The sequence below is a fragment of the Helicoverpa armigera genome, chromosome 12 (genome assembly GCF_030705265.1).
Source record: "Helicoverpa armigera isolate CAAS_96S chromosome 12, ASM3070526v1, whole genome shotgun sequence".
Lineage (NCBI taxonomy): Eukaryota > Metazoa > Arthropoda > Insecta > Lepidoptera > Noctuidae > Helicoverpa > Helicoverpa armigera.
The window spans coordinates 5370172-5389061 of record NC_087131.1 but is presented as its reverse complement, the minus strand read 5'-3'; the positions used below and the strand labels follow the sequence as shown (position 1 = coordinate 5389061).

The following is an 18890-nucleotide window of genomic DNA, read 5'->3' as shown; positions in this document are numbered from 1 at the left end:
AATTTATCGTCAAAACAGCAAGTAGAACGAAGAGTAAACGAATGTAGCGAAGTTTGTTACTGATGAATGAATGTCTCAAACTGAAAATGAAAAATGTCTTTCTCGCACTACCTGTTAAAAAGATTTTGCACGTCTCGCTTGTTATTCATATCATACTTTGGGTAGGTTCAGATGACAAGCGCTCAACGCGCGTTTTGATAACGCGCGTTTACAACTACATACATTTTAGTACGTTAGCATGTGTACGGCCTGAATAAAATGTATGTAGTTGTAAACGCGCGTTATCAAAACGCGCGTTGAGCGCTTGTCATCTGAACCTACCCTTTTATTTGTTTGTAACCTAAAGGCTCACTTTCACCGTCGGCAAGCTACGCTGTAGCGGGTGACCGTTATATTTTATGTGGGTTCGGGAAGATGTTTCCTTGGCAGTCCCTGGGACGCAGGTGAAAACGCGAGAAATGGCTAATCCCATGTTTTTTAATGCAAGTGGATCATATCCACTTCCTATCACTTCGTATTTGAGTTGACCATATTTAACTAAGAAACCGTATTTGAAGTTGATTGATGGGATCTTACTGAGTCTCTCAATCATATGTTTCTTCTTTCAGCAGTAATTTGAAGGACACACTATAACAGCCTTTTTACAATTTCAGATTTTCCGGGAGGAATAATATAGAGCAACATGGTCGATTTCTATGTCTCGAGATCGTCGCAAAATATCACTATCTACAGAAATTAAAACTATTTTCATGAAGTAATATTCTACAGTCGACGACAAATAATGTCATATTCAAAAATTGCTGTCAATGTCAGTGTCAAGTTTTTGCCAAGCTAAAGGTTGGTTGGTTTCTGTTGTTATTAGTGAAAAGGTTATTTTTATATTGTACAAAATATTCCCTTTCGTAAATTTGAAATTTGGTGATGCCGAATAAATATTTATGATGTTCAAGATCATTTGAATGAATTCAGACACCAATATCCCTAACTGCCATAAGTGTATCTGTTTAAAACGTTGAAACACCTTTTTATCCTTCAAATATTTGAAAATATCCAGAATGTCGCTTCGTTTACAAATAGAGAAGCAAAAGGCTCAAGAAGAGATGCGACGGCTGATGGCTGAAAGGAAAAAAAAGAATATAAAACCTACGAAGATAGATAATCCTCTTGCAAAATACAATAACACAGGACAACTTATGTGTATCCTTTGTAATTCGGTAGTTCGGTCTGAGCATGTTTGGCAAGTGCACTTAAATAGTAAACAGCACCGAGAGAATGTTGAGAAAGCGAAGAAGTTAAAAGAACTGACAAATAATTTCACAGTTGGAAAGATCAAACATAAAAGTGGAAGTCCTCCGAAGGATGCACCACCTGAAAAAAAATTGAAGGGAATTTTGAAAAATGCAGAAGCCCCATTACCTATTGTTCAGCCACCTAAAAACAATGCTCCTCAAGTCATTTCATTTCATGATGAAGAAATCAAAAGAACACCATTAAATGTTCCACCTGCTGCTAACAGTGGAGGTAATTAACTTGGTTAAAATTTAAGAATAATTCTACCTATCTATTATGGGTATATTACAAAGTTAACCATCTGTATCTTTACTTGGATTCTTGTTGAATAAACTAGCTTAGATTTTGATTTGACCTAAATTGCAGTCATTTCATAAGTTGAGTACTTTTTTTACACAGTACTGGACGCATGAGTTAGGTTTTGTATTATTGACTAAAGTAACCACAAAGCAAAAATACCTAAATCATTTTAAATTACAGCCTAAAAACTGACTGTTAAAATGCTTAGATGATATGCTTATGCTTGCATGATATTCATGAAATTGGCACAATTGATAAGATGGTATTTCTAAATTGGGCACAGGATTTTAATATCTTTTCTAAAGGACTTTCACTACCTTTGTTATCATAAAATTCATAGCTCAAGTTCTGTTCTTACAAGACCTATTTTGACAGAAACCATAATAAAATAATATAAATTAAATAATAATATAATTTAATAATATAAATTACCAATCAACAACTAGGTATATTCAACAAATATAACAAATAACATACCTATATCGTTTATATACAATAACATAACAAATAACATACCTATATTGTTTATATACAATAACATAACAAATAACATACCTATATTGTATATAAACAATATAGGTATGTTATTTGTTACATTGTACTGATTGGTACTTTTGTATGTCAGATGTTCCAGCAACAAGTTCAACAGAAGCAGAAAGCGTACCAGGATCGGAGCAACCTATCCCTGAAGGGTTCTTTGATGATCCCATCCTAGATGCCAAGGTATGCACTGAGTAAAAACATAGTTTTATCATTTTTTTTCCTATAATGGAAAAAATAAAACATAAATACCTTGAAGCCCCACATTCATGGTAAACTTTTACTTCATGGTAAGATAGAAACAAGTACTTTCCCTATTAATATTTACTTTGCAACATATAGAATTGTCAGCAACATATTGCCAACAAGTGAGCATCATGTTAATGCAACTTTGTTTATAAACAAAAGTTTACCATGGATGGGTTTTACCATTGTCCCTAGTCAAGGCATCCGCATGCATCCTTTTCATATGCAGCTGTGAGCTTACAGCCATTCCTTGTTTTAAAAAGAGGTCCCTTTTGTACCCTTAGCCACCAATAAGGTAAAGAAGGTTCAAGAATATGTTCCAATAAAATATATTTCCCACAAAAAGAGTATACAGTAAATAAATGCAGTATAAAACGGGAAACAAGTAATGATATAACACAAAATTTAAATTAGTATAAATTAAATCTTCATTGTCATTAGTTTATCCCTCATAAAAGAACAGTCCAATATTTTTGCTTATCTAAAAGTCGAACTTTGGTGTCAACAACAATAGGGTAGTGTCCAGGGTCGAAATAATGAAATAATATTTAGTCCGCTTTTTAGATAATCAAAAATTATTGGATACAAATTTTTGCTTTTTTTAATTAAACATAAAATGACAAAGATAATACACTTCAAAAATTAGGAGTGGGGGCCTTTTACGTCACAGTGTCCTGAAAATTGTAGCAACTTGTGACGTCACACTCAACTTTAACACGCTATATCTTAACAAGTTCTGATCCAATTTAAAAAAGAAAAAATACGTATCGCTTAATTTTGGACAATCTACAAGACGGACTAATTATTATTTTTTAGGAAACTAGCCTATTGTAATGGTTATTGACCAAACAATTCTTCAAAAGACTCATGGATGTGTTCAACCATATCTGAAGCTACCATACTTCTTCCTTTTTTTGCAAAAGCTTTCTCATTGCATAATCGTATCAAACGGCTTGCCCCATAGCAAGACAGGGATGAAGCTAATAGTACCTTGTCACATGTCTCTATTTCTATTTTGTCTTTATTGGCTAAGGTCCAGTTCATCATAGTAGCGATAGCACCAGACAGCAAGTCTCCTTGCCCGCCACAGCGTCTTCCAGATCCACCAACATTCGATTTCCATTGGACTGCAGGATCTACACTATACACTTCATCTTCAGCACCCTTTTTAAATACAGTCACATACTTGCCCAACTGGCTTAACCCTGAAGGCCCATTTGTTTTGGCACAAAGCCTTTCAAACTCTATTTTGTTTGGTGTCAATATAACTGGAGACATAAAATCTTTTAATAAATGTATCTTTTCATTTATCAGAAATAACCCATCAGCATCAATAAGCAGTGGGATCCTCTTCTCTCTTATGACCTCTATTAATTCAACAACTACATTAAATGTTTCTTTCAATCTACCCAGTCCTGGTCCAATAACTATAGCGTGGAGTCGTTCAAACCATACTGAAATTTCTTGAACAGAATTTGGCCAATCTAATAAGGGATGCACTATAAGCTCTGGACTGTATGACTTTATAACAGCAGCTGAATCTTTTGTACAGAATATATGACTTAAGTCTGCTCCAACCTGCAATGATAAAGTGCTTCTTAGTTATTATGTTTGTCATAATCACTCTGACGTTGAAAATATATCTCTGTAGTTACATAAACTGACCCTCAATGCACTTATCCCTGCAAAGTATGGTGCACCTGTGTACTCTAGTGATCCTCCTATTACTCCTATCCTTCCTGCTTGGCCTTTGTGACTGCTTAAATCTAAAGGCGGAATACACGCCTTGATGTTTTTCATCAAACATGAATCTTCCATTTTGTGTAAACTACTCAAGGACCTAAAATGATTTCTAAATCTTGTCGCCAAACCTTGGGATAACACCATCGATCTTCAGTAACTACGCGTTTGCTCTGATAAGCAAGAATTAAACAGAATATTTATCTACGGGTCCAACAAATTACAGAGGTCAATATGAAATTCAAAATCAAAACATCGAAAATGTTTTGTCATCACATCATTGTCATGCATAGTTATGTCATTGTCAAAATTTTGACATGAATGTTTTTTTTATTTTTCACCGCTCTCGGATTCGCATAAGGCAGCAGCACTATTGTACCTTCGGAATTATTTCGTACATTTTTTAACATAATAATTTCGCTAAACTTATTCATGCCATTGAAAACAAGTTTTAAAAATGTATATCTTTACAGGTACGAAATATAGAATATAAAGACCCAATTGAAGAGGAATGGGATAAATTCCAAAAAGAAATAAAGGAGGAGGCAACTGCATCGGCAGAAATTATTGCGGGTGAGCAGGAAGAAGCAACTGCTGAGCGACAAATTGATGAGATCGACGAACAAATTCGGATTTGGTCTAAGTACGTATTGTATTGCCTTTGTGATTTCGATTTTCCTAACAAACAATAGTTACTGATGGTATTGAATTTGCTACACAGGGTTCTTGACCTGGAGTTAAAAAAGGAAGAAACCAAAAAAACTATACAAGAAATGGAAAAGATGAGCGAAGACGATATTGGAGATTCGGAAAATGAAGATGATATCGATGAATTTTTAGATTGGCGAGCGAAGAAATCGTATACCTAATATTGTATATTATTATTTATAATAAGGAAATAAAATTACATTAACTTAATTTTTTGCTCTGATTTTATTACCATGACATTGCATTTACAGTCTTCGTCATTATCGTTTTAGCCGAGACTTCCAATGATTGTGTTAACTTAGCTTAGTTTTTTTATCAACACACACTCATTTTCGCGTATCCTGCAGAAGGATGAAATTGTCGTAATAAGGCTGAGGTAACACCATCATTCGGGCCTCAGTTTAGTTTGCGACCTTGACTTTAGTTTCTAAAAAGCACCGTCGACAATAGAGCTAATCCGAGACAAACATCTTCGGTCACAAAATGCTAGAAAAAAAGTGTCAGAATGATCGTGTAACCTCCACCTAATAACAGAAGTGCGTACTAATTTCGATTAAAGAAGGACATCTCTAACAATGACTTGACAGATTTCTGCAGAGGTGCTGATTTATGACGTTTACGTTTTATTTGTTTGACAGCACGAATTTGAATTTGTTTTGCATTTTTTTCAAGATTTACCAAAGTCTCGTTTTCGCAACCATATAATATTTTTATATTGAATACTGTGAAATAAATTTGATAAAATACGAAATAAGATGTCGACTGAGGATACAGAACAGTATCGCCAGTTCATAGAGAGATTGCAGAAAGAAGAACATAGACCGGCTGCACTGAACGACATCAAAAACTTATTGGCATATAAGCCTGCAGGCGAGGCTATCACTACCATAAGAGATGTTGGAATATCTAAAATCGTTCAATGTCTAAATGTACCTAACACGTATGTTTGTGAACTTTCTTTCATATTATGCATTTTCCATTAGAACTAGTAAATAGACCATTGAGACGATTTCCTTTCCAGATCTCATGTAGATTTAACGTGCGAAGTACTAAGGATATGCTTTGAGAAGTTTCAACCTGGAGATGTGGTGAAGAACTATACAAGTCATATTATGTACTTGCTTCGTCATGGAAACAGTTGTGTGCGGAGGCTTGCTATTGATCAAGTTAGTATTATATTTGACTGAGATCAACAGCTTTGATAACAATATGGTTTTATGGTTGCCATGTTTATTTTTAGGTACAAAAGGCAGTTACTACAAGTCCTACAACATTGCCGGTACCACAATATATTGATGTGTATGTAGCCGTGGCTCAATTAGTCAGCGATCCAGATATTAGTGTTGCCAATTCAGCTGTGTTGATAACATCTAACTTGCCACATGAGGCTTATAGTAAAGTTTTGGAAGAGATGCGGATCGCCCTTGAGTATAATAGCAGCAGCAAGTGTAATGTTTTTGAGGTAATTTATTATCTGTACACAAATTTTATAGGATGTGTGATTTGCAAATTACAGCACTATGGGGATAAAAGTTACATCTGAAATAATCATTTTTTTTCTCATTTAGGTTGTGGTCCACATCTCAACAAAATCCTATGAACTCTTTAAATTATGTGCTGACCTGAAATATGTGGATTTCATGATATCAGAACTACAAACTGATGATGTACTGTACCAAGTCAACATTCTAGAACTGCTATCAAGGTTGATTATCAAACCTCATGGCATCAATTATCTTGTGAAAAATGGAGCACTGCAGAGCATTTTGGGTCATGTTACAGAGTTGCAAAATAATCCTTTGCGTGGGTTGTTAATACCAGGTATCATTGCACACATTTACATTATACATATTTAAGTACCACTTCAATTGTGTAGTGCATTTTAATCTCATAAGTTAAATAAAGGTTTAGTAAAAGCTTTAATCATAAATATACCTAACAAAATTTTAAACTGCGATAGAATAGGGTTCTTGTATTTATTCATAATATATATTGTTTTAACCCCAGGATACATGAAGTTCTTCGGGTGCATTGCTCACAGTTACCCTAAAGAAATATTTGAGAAACACTCAGCAGTTTTTGATACACTATTTGAAGCCATTGAATCTGGTGACCAAACTGTTTTACCTGTTGCACTGGATACTTTGGGATTTATTGGTACAACTGTAGAAGGAAAGTTATGCTTAGCTGCACTAGGTATGTAATAATTTTATTCTGTACAAATTGAGATGAAATAAACCTGAAAATAATTAACCAACCATTTTTGTCTTGGGCAGGTATCAGATATACACAAGCTGTGGATCACGTCAGTCAGCTCATCAGGAATAGTGACACTGAAACCAAGATTCGGGCTTTGCACTGCTTTGCTGGCCTTATGAGTATTGACAAAGATCCTAGTGTGTCCAAAAACACACCTGTTGACCACAGAGTGACCTTAATGACTAGAGAATGGTTCAGAACTTTGGATCCTAAGCCCATGGAAACCTTATTTGAAATCTGTAAAAACCCATTTCCTGATATAAGACAAGCTGCATTTATATTGTTGGATGCAGTTTGTCAACATCAATGGGGTGAAGAAATGGTTGCTCGAGCTGCAGGTATTTTACATTTAGCAATTCATAATATATAGCTTTCAAAAAAAAAAACACATTTGCCTTAATTAAAATCAATTTATTTTAATTATTTTGTATTTAAGACTAAAAACCTTAAAGATCTATTTTATAAAATAAATAGTGGAGCTGATAATATAAGATACATAGTACATATAAAAAAATAATTAATACTTTTATGTCAATTTCAGGTTTCATTGAATTTCTTCTAGATCGTTCCATAGTTTATACAAAGGAGACCAATGAAGCTAAGTACGATATAATTAAAAGGCTGGCCAATTCACCAGCATTTGATTCTACGATTATTGGGCGACTTCATACTTATGTAGAGCAAGGTCCATTTTATTCTGAAAGTCAGTTGGAAGTTGCAATGGAAGAAGGAGACTGAATTATTTAATTAAGTCAATAAAACATGCATTGTGTCATTATCGTTTTAACATTACTTTCGGCTTTTGTATGTCAAACAATTTCAAAACATTTAACTCACAAAGTGTGGCAAGAACAACTTATCTTTATACATTAACAATATTAACTATAGTAATTGGATATCCATTTTGTTCATGTTATTTCTTACAGGAAATTGACAATTGTGTTGTTTCATCCAAGTGTAATGAGATTGTTCAAGAAACAATTCATTCTAATTGAACTATACTGTTGGCATATTTACTAAAAATACAAGATTTGTTTTAGTTTCAAACAAGAAATGTAAAATTTAATTTTTTATTAAAATATTGTTGATCTATTTCCTTCTTTTATTTTTGGTTGTTGTTTCAGTCTTAGGAGTTCCTTTCCTTTTAGTTGCTGTTTTTTTGCTGCCGCCTCCATATTTTGCGGCTAAATTTTCAATAAAGGAATCAATCTGGTTAGCCCTTTCTTTTTGCTTCTGCTTTATTGTTAATTCCAAGCTGTTTGGACCTGAAAATAGAAACATGTTGAATGTATGTGTTGCTACCTGTCTAGTTGTTAAATTTCGTTGTAATGGTATTATTACTCAGGTATCCAGAGGGCTCTAGAAGGAACAGAAGTGGGGATAGCTATACTATAATTTTCATTTACATTTCAGTATATACATCATGTTAACTCTTTTTTAATACTCAATACTCAATATCAAGTCCTAAGGGAACTTTTTCAATGCCTGCCCAGATTCAATGTTCAGGCTTTCTATCAATATCTGTACCTCAAATCGTGTGCGTTCGCGCAGCGGAATGTTGTTGAATTTAAACATTTTAATTATGCAGATAATTAGTGTAAGACGTCCTATAATTGTGTATGGTAAATAAAAATTTGTGTATGCAGCCATTGTGGAGAAATTCACCAAAAACAGATTCCGCTGGGCGAACGTTGTCCTGGCGGAACTTTTTTTAATCCATAGACTTTAGAAGAAAAGAGATGTGTCCGAAAATTAGTGTGTATTTGTGTATAATTGATTATGTATGAATGAAATCAGTGCATGCATAAACTTCGGAGAAATTCAAGTTTCCGCTACGCGAACGTTTGGCCATTAGCTAGTTTTCATATAAAGCGCTTACATAGAGAGTTGTAGATTTTTACATACGTTGTTTTGAATTTGTTTATATTTGTTTAAAAAACAGATTTAGAAAAAGTCGTAGGGTTTAAAAGATAAAAATATAAACGTAAAATACACTTATTAGGTCTTAGTTCTTAAAGTATGCAGGTTGGGGTCTAGATTTTCACGTTCGCACAAACCTTGTAAGTGTCTCCAACATGTTGCCAAGTATCAATGATGTTCCGTTAGTAATTAAAAAGTTATAGGATATTTTACCATGAACAGATCACTGTTTACAAAGCAGTCGAATATCACGACGTTCTAAAGGAATTGCATGGTAAAATGTATGCCAATAATTAGTTTAATCATTCAACTATTCACTTGCAAAATTTCATGTCATTAAATTCAGTAATTAAAGAAAGACAATTATAATACTGACGGAGCATCGAAACCCTACATAATCCGACCAAGTTCGGATAGCTACAAAAAAGCGGCCGTGCCATATGTCTAAGCAACGTTCTTAACTTGGAAGGTTAGTATATTTATTAATATGGTACAGTTGCGTACACAAGCGTTAGGAAAAAATAAAACAATTGTATTTCTTGAATGAAAAATATTTGTTTAATAATAATGCCACTATCTACGACATTTTAGTTAAAATACGTAACGTTTATCAACGTTATTTTTAATCACGTAGGTAGTCAAGTAATTTATGTACCTAAGTAATAATAATAAAAATATTTTTGTACACGGATATTTAAATAGAGAAGTACTTGTTAATGGGCAAGACGACAATTTTTGAAAATGTGTTTTAAAATATTCTTAACTATCTACTATTTCTAAAAAATATAATATTTCTGTAATTTATTAAATAATTATTGAAAAAAAATAAATTTTAATGAAATGTTAATTTATTCGCGCCAAAACGCAGTCACCGACGTTGACATTTGCTGTGACGTCAATCCTTAGCAAACTTGTAAACATTAGAGTCGAGTAACAAATAAAACATATTAAATATTATTTTAATATGAATTCTAAAGGATATAAGTGGTGTGCGGTCCCGCAGTGCACTAATACGTCAATAAAAACTCCTAACAAAGTGTTTATTTACGTGCCAAACGATAAAACGATGCGATATAAGTGGCTAACTCTTGCACGGCGAGATCCTAAAGCTGTTCGTCTTGATACATCTATTTATTTCTGCGTAGATCATTTTGACGTAAGTTTTAACGTTATTCCTTATATTCATAATATTCTGCGACATTGTTTTACAAACTAAACATTAATTACAAGGTATTCGGTAGTAAATCTAACCTCGAAATGTATAGAGCTTGTTTATCGACTTTATATTCACGATTGATTATTGATTACTTTATTCATTTTCCAGTTGCCACATGATATGGATAATTATATGGAATATCACATAATGGGTTCTGTGTCGAAAATTCGAATGAAACCAGGGTGTATACCCACTAAATTTGAATGCCAAGCAGATAGGAGAAAACGAGCATCTGATATGACCGAACGACCATATACTGTGAAAAAGCAAAGACAGGAATTAATTCAAGATTCTATAAAAGATCTGGAAGATAAAAGTATTGTAAATAAAGCTATAGAGTTTGGAGAGACATCATCAAGTTCAGGTACCAATCAATTTTGAATGTATGGTTCTTTGTAATGTATAAGCATAACAACAACTAAAAGAACTAGAAGTAAAAAACCTGTATAAAATGTAAATCATTAAAGTTTATATTCTGTTTATGTAAATTGTATCGCATGTTAATAGTAGTACCTAATTTTTAATTATAATAAACAATATGGGTACTAATACTTTGTGTGAGGTACTAAATGTGTGTACTAATATCTCATTATATATGTGTATCTCATTAGGTATGGAACACCTTTAAAATCAAATAATTTCTTTGAGTTTTAATTATGGGGTTATAATTGTAAGTTACAATAAATATTAATTTATGTGTTTGCTTTTCAGCTGTGCATGGAAATACAGAAAGTATTACACAAGAGAAAAATAAGTCTGCAAATAAATCAATCTGCAACACAATACTTAAAATTAACAGAAATCCCCGTCTTTATATTGGTGTACCTAAAGACTGTTATTATTTAATAGAAAAAAATACAAACATTCCTCCAGTTCATTTACTCATGTGTTTGAAAAAGATTAGGCTAAATAACTCATTCAAAGAGCTTGCAGATGATTTTTCCCTAACACCAGGTTATGCTAGTAAGATATTTTTTTAAAATATTCCTTTGTTGGCTAGTGTAATGCGTCCTTTCTTGGTAAAATTAGATAAATTTAAAATAAAAAATAATTTACCAATGGCATTTAGGCATAAATATAATCAAGTAAGTTGTATCATGGACTGTTTAGAGATAGAAATACAAAAGCCATCAAAAGCTTTAAAACAATCTCTCTCCTGGTCGGAATATAAAAAAGCAAACACTATCAAATATCTTGTGTCATGCACCCCAAATGGTCTGGTGAATTACATATCACCTGGGTATGGAGGAAGAGTAACAGACACATGTCTAGTGGAAACATGTGATTTTTTAAATGTTTGGAACCAGGCATGTGTGTAATGGCTGATAGAGGGTTTAAGCATGTTGAAACATATTTATTGAAACATGGTGTAAAATTAATGCGACCTCCTAGTGTTCTAACAGGGGCTAAACTCTCAAAAACTGAGGTGAGGGAAACTAAACAAATTGCCAGTTTAAGAATACATGTGGAGAGAGTGATTCGTCGCTTAAGAGAATTTCGCATATTGAAACCACATGCATGTGTAAATTACAGTCTTGTTAAAGTTCTGGATGACATTATAACTATTGCCTGTGGGTTAATAAATTTGCAGGATTCTTTAGTTAAGTAACCTATGATTATAACCATTAAGAGTGATAACACCCCTAGCGGGACGTCAGTGCAGGACCCATCACCTCCCAAATTAGAACCTATGATTATTTAACCTCTTTTTGTATGATCATAATTAAATAGGAAAAAATAAAAGCACTAATTAACTTTGTTTGTTTTATTTACATATTATGACTAACTAAACAACACTTTGGTACAATAGTGGGTACACATTATGCTTCCATGAATGGACTAAGGCTAAAACAAATTCTGAAACATATTTGTCATCATATTGCACACAAATTATATTTACATTTTTATTTATGTTATAATTGCAATCTGCAACACAGAAGTAGCCTTGTTGACGACCAGACAAATACATTTGCAACTGCATCTGTGCATAATATTTTTTGGTTGGTTTCCCATTATTAACATAATTTTTGAGAGTCTTAGTACTTATCGGACATTTAATTTCTATTATACTCTCATCACAGACCCCATCTGGTGATCCAGCTATCGTGGGATATTTTTTGCTGATGAACAGGCCACATTTATTTATTGTTTTTCTGAGTTTAGATGAAACTGTTTCCCTGACTTCATCCTCCAACATTCTGCCACGTTTAATTGCATGTGTGTCTGGGATTCTTCCACCCATTATCTGAGCAATCAAGGTTCCATCATTGGTATTACATCTGGTGAATTCATATGCTCGTGAAGCAGTAATCCTACCATACCTTAGTTCATACCAAACACTACTTTTATTTTGTTGTCTTGTTTTTTCTTCAATAAGTTTAACATCTGCATCGGTTAATACAAGCTTTTCCAAGAATATGTCACAAGATTTTTCCTTATATTTTAATATTAGTTTGTGCATGGAGAATGTAATCACTTTATCAGGCACATAATCTTCCTGAAATTTGATCAATTCACAATTGTGAAGTTGCCTTTTCCTCCCTTCCTCGATAAACTTGTCTAATACTACACTATTTGATGGCAAGCTAGGCTTAGCATCAGATAAATCTTTTGCTGTCATGTATTTTATGGTAGTCCCAACTTTTGATAGCTTGGATTTCATCCAGTAGCATTCAACTGATGTAACAGATGGTTCTTCACTCCTGCGATGCACCCACATAAGAAAAGCCACGGCATGTTTGCAGCCTCCTTGTGATGCAACACAGTCGTGGCAATCCACCGAAACAACTGTCTCGTTGACTTCGTCAACTACTAATGTTACTCCATATAACTTTCCATGGAACTTGTGTTCTGGACAGATTTTTGACTTCACCACACACAGATTGCCATCGCGTTTTAACTGGACATAACTTATGGCATCATCACCGTACGACGGCCTGGAAGACCTATAACAAAAAAATTGGTGTGTAAATATAGAGTTACATACTTAATCGTAGATTACATACACAAAACATATTCTCATAACGAAAACATAACCTCAAATACTTAATATATCAAGTGATATTTTACAAAATATCTTCTAAATTTATAAAAAATTCATACAGTAATAATAGTACTTACGCTGCAGTTTTCACGTTTCTGAATTCTGCTGAACAGAAATCTTTGTTTGACGCCAGGAACTCTCCCAACATTAACAAATCCACTCGAGGCAAATTAGAACTGTTTGCCTTAGTAAATCCTTGTTCCATGGCTTAATTAGTAAAGCAAATTTAAGTAAGTAAGCAAAAGACCGATATAGATCTTATGATACTACTTTTAGTCAATTTAAACACTGATAAAACTCAAGAGATAGTCTATTCTCGAAATAAATTCGGTGACAGTGACAGTATTTACTAAGGGCTGACCTAACACTCTGTGATTGGCGTTTTAAAAAACATGGCGGATGGCAGTATTTTGTAATTTTATTTTCTCAAATAAAATAATAATCTCGTCTTAAATCTTAAAATGGAGACATTTTCCACCATACATACACAATATTTTATCAGTTAAACACAATATTTTAATGATTCCGTCTTACTGTCGTCTTGCCCATTGAAGATTTATTTTTATCGTAGATAGTGGCATTATTATTAAGAAAATATTTTTCAATCAAGGAATACAATTGTTTTATTTTTTCCTAACGCTTGTGTACGCAACTGTACCATATTAATAAATACTAACCTACCAAGTTAAGAACGTTGCTTAGACATATGGCACGGCCGCTTTTTTGTAGCTATCCGAACTTGGTCGGATTATGTAGGGTTTCGATGCTCCGTCAGTATTATAATTGTCTTTCTTTAATTACTGAATTTAATGACATGAAATTTTGCAAGTGAATAGTTGAATGATTAAACTAATTATTGGCATACATTTTACCATGCAATTCCTTTAGGACGTCGTGATATTCGACTGCTTTGTAAACAGTGATCTGTTCATGGTAAAATATCCTATAACTTTTTAATTACTAACGGAACATCATTGATACTTGGAAACATGTTGGAGACACTTACAAGGTTTGTGTAAACGTGAAAATCTAGACCCCAAACTGCATACTTTAAGAACCAAGACCTAATAGTGTATTTTACGTTTATATTTTTATCTTTTAAACCTTACGACTTTTTCTAAATCTGTTTTTTAAACAAATATAAACAAATTCAAAACAACGTATGTAAAAATCTACAGCTCTCTATGTAAGCGCTTTATATGAAAACTAGCTAATGGCCAAATGTTCGCGTAGCGGAAACTTGAATTTCTCCGAAGTTTATGCATGCACTGATTTCATTCATACATAATCAATTATACACAAATACACACTATTTTTCGGACACATCTCTTTTCTTCTAAAGTCTATGGATTAAAAAAAGTTCCGCCAGGACAACGTTCGCCCAGCGGAATCTGTTTTTGGTGAATTTCTCCACAATGGCTGCATACACAAATTTTTATTTACCATACACAATTATAGGACGTCTTACACTAATTATCTGCATAATTAAAATCTTTAAATTCAACAACATTCCGCTGCGCGAACGCACACCCTCAAATCATCTAAAATAGAATCAGTCTTTTGTATGTATGTACCTGAGCTCAGATTTAGTTCCTTCTGCATTTCTTCTGCCAGTTTAGCTTCTTTTTTCTCTTTTGCTATTCTTTTTTGACGGCGACTAGCTGGTTCGTGAGTAAATATTTTATACTCTGGTACTTCACCAGTTTTTATCATTTCCTAAAAACAACATTTGAATTGATTTCAAAACCTTATAAAAAGTTATAGTGTAAAATATGTAATATGATATAGAAAATGCATATAATAATATGATCAAATGAAAGTTAATATAAAGCATTTTTAACTTACATTGACAATCTCTCTTATTCTTGGTTCTTGGTCAGTCCTTGCAAACTGAACATGGTCAACTATATAATTCATGTCACCTTTGGCTGTCAAATAGACTTGTTTGATATCTTGTCTTTCTACTTCCGAGCCTGAAATATAACATTGCCCATATCTATATAAATAAAAATGAATTGTTGTTAGTTAGTCTGATTAAAACTCGAGAACGGCTGGGCCAATTGAGCTGATTTTGGTTTTAAAATGTTTGTCATAGTCCACGGTAGATCTAAACGGTGAGCAAATAAGGAAAAGGCGGTACGGTACGAAGTTCGCCAGATCGGCTAGTAGTTAATATAAAAGCCTATGAAATCAAACCCTTCGGTGCATCATGTGGAACATGTTAATTGATTTATATTTAGATTGTTTTTAACTATTCACTTACCAACATATTCCTTCTCATAAGCCCTGATATCTTCATCAGTAATTTTTTTAAACAAACATCTCCAGTATATACCCCAATCTCTGTCAACAATGACATTAAAGTCATCATCATCTACAGATTTTGTTTCATCATAAATGGATCTCTTGTCTTTGTCAGTAAGGATCTCATGAATACTTCCCAACACTTTAAATTTTTCAGTTGCTTCCAGCTTTTCATCTTCCTCAACTCTGTCGGGATGTACTTTTAGTGACAACTTGTGGTATGCTTTCTTCACTGTTAATCAACATATAAATAAATTAGTTACTGGTGTTGATGAATCCACTATACGATTTATGTATATTACCCTTAGAAACATTTACAGTAACAATATATACAACCTTAAATCAAACAAAACTAAAAAATATTTGCAATTAATTAAATATTACAAGAATTTATCTTATACCATATTGTCGTACCTTCTTTGTCTGAGGCAGTTTCAGGAATTTGTAAAACTTCGTATAAGTTAGTGGTTTGGAAGTACTTTTCACAAAGTTCGAGGAGACCCATATCTCCGTTTTTTTAATTATGTAAGTATCGTGAACTGTAGCTGAATCTATCCAATAAACTATTGACAAAAATCTATAAACGCGCCAAAATTACCGGTAAACTGCTGAAGTGAGTAAACGTCAAATGTGTCAAATGATGACGTTATTATAAGTGTTGCCAAAAAATTGTTTGTTTATGGTGATGTAATGGTGCCTCGAGTCGGTATCAGAGATAATAACAATGTATTTTGAGCGAACTGTATAGAACGTTGAGATATAGAGTTATACCTGTCTCCAAAGTAGCTCTATCCCGGCTGTCTTCGCCCGGGACGCGGGTGTTAAACTATTATCTGTAAAAAATTAACCGATTTTTGCGAAACCGCGATGTTTATTAAAAAGCTTATATTATTAGCTTCACTTGTAGGTATGTGGGTATATAAGAAAATTTTAGAATCTTAATTTGGCTCACTTCCCGGTCTTCGATTAGGATGAAATTTTACATACCTACATAAGAAACGTCATTATAAAAAGCGTGTTTTTTACTTTTTTAAACTATTAGAGTTTTTTTGGTTCCATTTAGGATCCAGTTCCAGTGACGATGGCCTGTTTGGCAAATATATTATTGCTTTAAGCAAAAATTACGGATCAAATTAGGTAGTCCTGTAATATCATTTTGATGTATTTACCTGCCTTTGGGCCATACATACTTTTTATCAATAAATTGGCTATTGGGTCAAATTAGCTGGTATACAAAAAAGAATACCTATGGAGTACATTATTATGTACACTTTAGACAACATTATGACGTACATTTTCATGACATTCGTATTTCTGTAAAGATATATTGTAATACCTCTACCCCCAATACCTATTGGATTGTTGTCGGTCTGTAGGGTCAGGTGTCGGCTGTTGTGCACGAGGGCTCGGGTTCGATTCCTGGGTCGCGCCGAAATCGCTTTGTGGGTTTTAGATACATTCAGAAAACAGCCCAGAGCCTGGAAGTTAGTGATTGATACACCCGTGCATCGGAGAGCATGCAAAAGTCGGTCCTGCGCCCGAACTATCCCCGGTCGTGTCGGAATGCCGTCCCATCACATCAGGCTATGAGAGTGAATAAATAGTGAGTGCACCAGTGTCTTGACCGATTTGGCTGAAAATTAGAGGGGAAGTAACTTAGACCCGGCAGAAGGTTTTAGGATAGTTTTTGTCACCACCCGGCTACGGGACGCGGGTGAAACCGCGGGCGAAAGCTCAAAGTCATCAATAATATTAAAGAAAAAGGTAGGATATAGGTACAACCTCCATGTATCTCAATTTCTACGACTTCATTTGTTTAGAAATAAAACCTTTGGTATTTTGACGGATAATTAGCTTTTATCGGAATTTATTATTTACTGGATCTGATACACACTTATTTCAATATCCATATGTGTTTTTAATAGAAATGGATCCTATAAAACTAGCTTCTGGCGATAATAAAATTGCTATTACTTCAAGACAAGTCTACGACACGAAAGCATATGAAGCTGAAGATGATAAGCAATCACCTAACTGTGACGAGGTGCAGACAGAAAGTGATATTGAAAAAGTAGGACAAAGTGACGTCACACCACAAATGATTGATGATAATGAGGCCAAAATGAAGGAGAGAATAGCGCAATGTAAAAACATTATTGAGTCACTAAAGATTGAACTTAACGAAGAAAAGGCGAAATTGGAAAAACAAAGTCTCAAAAGCTGCCATCGTTTATCGGAATCTCCGTCAAAATGCACCACTAGCCACCAGTGTGTATCCTCATCTAACGCATTTGCAGGTGATCTGACATACAATACCAACTTATACAGGGAATGCGTGGATAGCAAACTAACTTGTGATGAAAACTTAATAGAATATGAGAAACAATTACAGAAATATCAAAATACCCTCAATATGGCCCAAATTGAAAAGAAAAATGCTATAAGAAAACAAATGCTAGCTAAAGCTTATCGACTAAAGCTTTTAGAAGTAGAAAACCAATGCAATATAGAACTGCTAAGGGTTAAGCAAAGTTTACAGTGCCTCGAACCTTTGCAAATGATCGCTAGCAAGTGGAAAACTAATACTGATGAAATGTATGATGTAAATAGCTTTGAGTTGATCCCGAGATATCCAGAACTTAACGCTAATTCTAGTAGTGACATCACCTCCTACGAACTGGAGATAAAAACAGCGACAGAAAGAATTGAAAATGTCGCTAAAGAAGATTCCGTCTTTTCAGACTGAAACATCTATCAAGCTAAACAATATGCTATTTTTAGATACTATGTTTTAGGTCCTGGCAAATTTTTAAGCTTTTTGTGAGCTTACATAACCCTGTTTTAAATTTTTCACTTGTATGGGATTTACAAAAATATTATAAAATTTACTCAATAAATCTATTGGTATTTTTCAGTACTTATCATATTATTTATTCTAATGTTTTTCCTTTCTGAAGTGAGAGCATAGTTAATTTTGAAAAATCACATCAAGCATGTTGTCTACATCTAACAGATCTATGAACATTCATAGGAGTCACACAGGAAATTACAACAAATGACAATGTAGAGGTGCAGTGTTTTGGGTGTCACTTCATTAGTCATCACGGCATCTGAAAATTGTCTATTTATTATTATTTATACGTAATTATTAATTTAAACTTACCTATTTACTTAACTATAAAAAAAATATCTACCCAAAAATAAACTAAAAATAAAAGCAAACATCACAACTTGAAAATTTGCACAACAGCAATCAAATCAATTACCGAAAACGGGTGTGAAACTCTGATTTCAATAAATCAAAAGCCGAGGAGGACCTCCGCA

The 18890-nt window shown here is 33.6% G+C and overlaps 6 protein-coding genes and 1 pseudogene across 6 annotated transcripts; 4 read left to right on the top strand and 3 right to left on the bottom strand.

Annotated features, from left to right (window-relative positions):
- Positions 1-823: 823 nt before the first annotated feature.
- Positions 824-5034, top strand: LOC110374520 (zinc finger protein 830). The gene is made up of 4 exons (XM_021332270.3): positions 824-1521; positions 2216-2313; positions 4590-4759; positions 4838-5034. Exons 1-4 carry the CDS (start codon positions 1056-1058, stop codon positions 4983-4985), a joined length of 882 nt encoding a protein of 293 aa, XP_021187945.3. The 5' UTR covers positions 824-1055; the 3' UTR covers positions 4986-5034.
- Positions 3009-4364, bottom strand: LOC110374516 (ATP-dependent (S)-NAD(P)H-hydrate dehydratase). The gene is made up of 2 exons (XM_021332257.3): positions 4042-4364; positions 3009-3954 (listed from the first exon to the last, which is right to left on the bottom strand). Exons 1-2 carry the CDS (start codon positions 4261-4263, stop codon positions 3214-3216), a joined length of 963 nt encoding a protein of 320 aa, XP_021187932.3. The 5' UTR covers positions 4264-4364; the 3' UTR covers positions 3009-3213.
- A 391-nt stretch (positions 5035-5425) lies between the features above and the next one.
- LOC110374354 (26S proteasome non-ATPase regulatory subunit 5) lies at positions 5426-8175 on the top strand. The gene is made up of 7 exons (XM_021332034.3): positions 5426-5764; positions 5846-5990; positions 6065-6286; positions 6393-6645; positions 6832-7020; positions 7101-7421; positions 7625-8175. The coding sequence occupies exons 1-7, from the start codon at positions 5580-5582 to the stop codon at positions 7819-7821; spliced, it is 1512 nt and encodes a 503-aa protein (XP_021187709.3). The 5' UTR covers positions 5426-5579; the 3' UTR covers positions 7822-8175.
- LOC110374365 (dnaJ homolog subfamily C member 9) lies at positions 7900-16200 on the bottom strand. The gene is made up of 5 exons (XM_064037120.1): positions 15981-16200; positions 15526-15798; positions 15108-15235; positions 14837-14978; positions 7900-8348 (listed from the first exon to the last, which is right to left on the bottom strand). Exons 1-5 carry the CDS (start codon positions 16069-16071, stop codon positions 8173-8175), a joined length of 810 nt encoding a protein of 269 aa, XP_063893190.1. The 5' UTR covers positions 16072-16200; the 3' UTR covers positions 7900-8172.
- Positions 9722-11999, top strand: LOC135117616 (uncharacterized; annotated as a pseudogene).
- Positions 11970-13590, bottom strand: LOC135117617 (uncharacterized). The gene is made up of 2 exons (XM_064037119.1): positions 13340-13590; positions 11970-13164 (listed from the first exon to the last, which is right to left on the bottom strand). Exons 1-2 carry the CDS (start codon positions 13465-13467, stop codon positions 12006-12008), a joined length of 1287 nt encoding a protein of 428 aa, XP_063893189.1. The 5' UTR covers positions 13468-13590; the 3' UTR covers positions 11970-12005.
- Positions 16201-17273: 1073 nt separating the features above from the next.
- On the top strand, positions 17274-18483 carry LOC110374573 (uncharacterized). The gene has a single exon (XM_021332330.3). It carries the CDS (start codon positions 17494-17496, stop codon positions 18310-18312), a length of 819 nt encoding a protein of 272 aa, XP_021188005.1. The 5' UTR covers positions 17274-17493; the 3' UTR covers positions 18313-18483.
- The last annotated feature ends 407 nt before the right edge of the window (positions 18484-18890 follow it).

Bases quoted from the DNA above. Each gene is read 5' to 3' on its own strand.
- LOC110374520 (XM_021332270.3), top strand. From the start codon at position 1,056: ATGTCGCTTCGTTTACAAATAGAGAAGCAAAAGGCTCAAGAAGAGATG. The intron at 2,314-4,589 runs GTATGCACTGAG...ATATCTTTACAG, and splicing joins ATCCCATCCTAGATGCCAAG to GTACGAAATATAGAATATAA. The intron at 4,760-4,837 runs GTACGTATTGTA...TTTGCTACACAG, and splicing joins CAAATTCGGATTTGGTCTAA to GGTTCTTGACCTGGAGTTAA.
- LOC110374516 (XM_021332257.3), bottom strand. From the start codon at position 4,263: ATGGTGTTATCCCAAGGTTTGGCGACAAGATTTAGAAATCATTTTAGG. The intron at 3,955-4,041 runs GTCAGTTTATGT...TTATCATTGCAG, and splicing joins CAGGGATAAGTGCATTGAGG to GTTGGAGCAGACTTAAGTCA.
- LOC110374354 (XM_021332034.3), top strand. From the start codon at position 5,580: ATGTCGACTGAGGATACAGAACAGTATCGCCAGTTCATAGAGAGATTG. The intron at 6,287-6,392 runs GTAATTTATTAT...TTTCTCATTTAG, and splicing joins GCAAGTGTAATGTTTTTGAG to GTTGTGGTCCACATCTCAAC. The intron at 6,646-6,831 runs GTATCATTGCAC...TTTTAACCCCAG, and splicing joins GCGTGGGTTGTTAATACCAG to GATACATGAAGTTCTTCGGG.
- LOC135117617 (XM_064037119.1), bottom strand. From the start codon at position 13,467: ATGGAACAAGGATTTACTAAGGCAAACAGTTCTAATTTGCCTCGAGTG. The intron at 13,165-13,339 runs GTAAGTACTATT...TTTTTGTTATAG, and splicing joins AGAAACGTGAAAACTGCAGC to GTCTTCCAGGCCGTCGTACG.
- LOC110374365 (XM_064037120.1), bottom strand. From the start codon at position 16,071: ATGGGTCTCCTCGAACTTTGTGAAAAGTACTTCCAAACCACTAACTTA. The intron at 14,979-15,107 runs GTAAGTTAAAAA...TGTTGTTTTTAG, and splicing joins GAATAAGAGAGATTGTCAAT to GAAATGATAAAAACTGGTGA. The intron at 8,349-14,836 runs GTACATACATAC...TTCTATTTTCAG, and splicing joins GGAACTAAATCTGAGCTCAG to GTCCAAACAGCTTGGAATTA.
- LOC110374573 (XM_021332330.3), top strand. From the start codon at position 17,494: ATGGATCCTATAAAACTAGCTTCTGGCGATAATAAAATTGCTATTACT.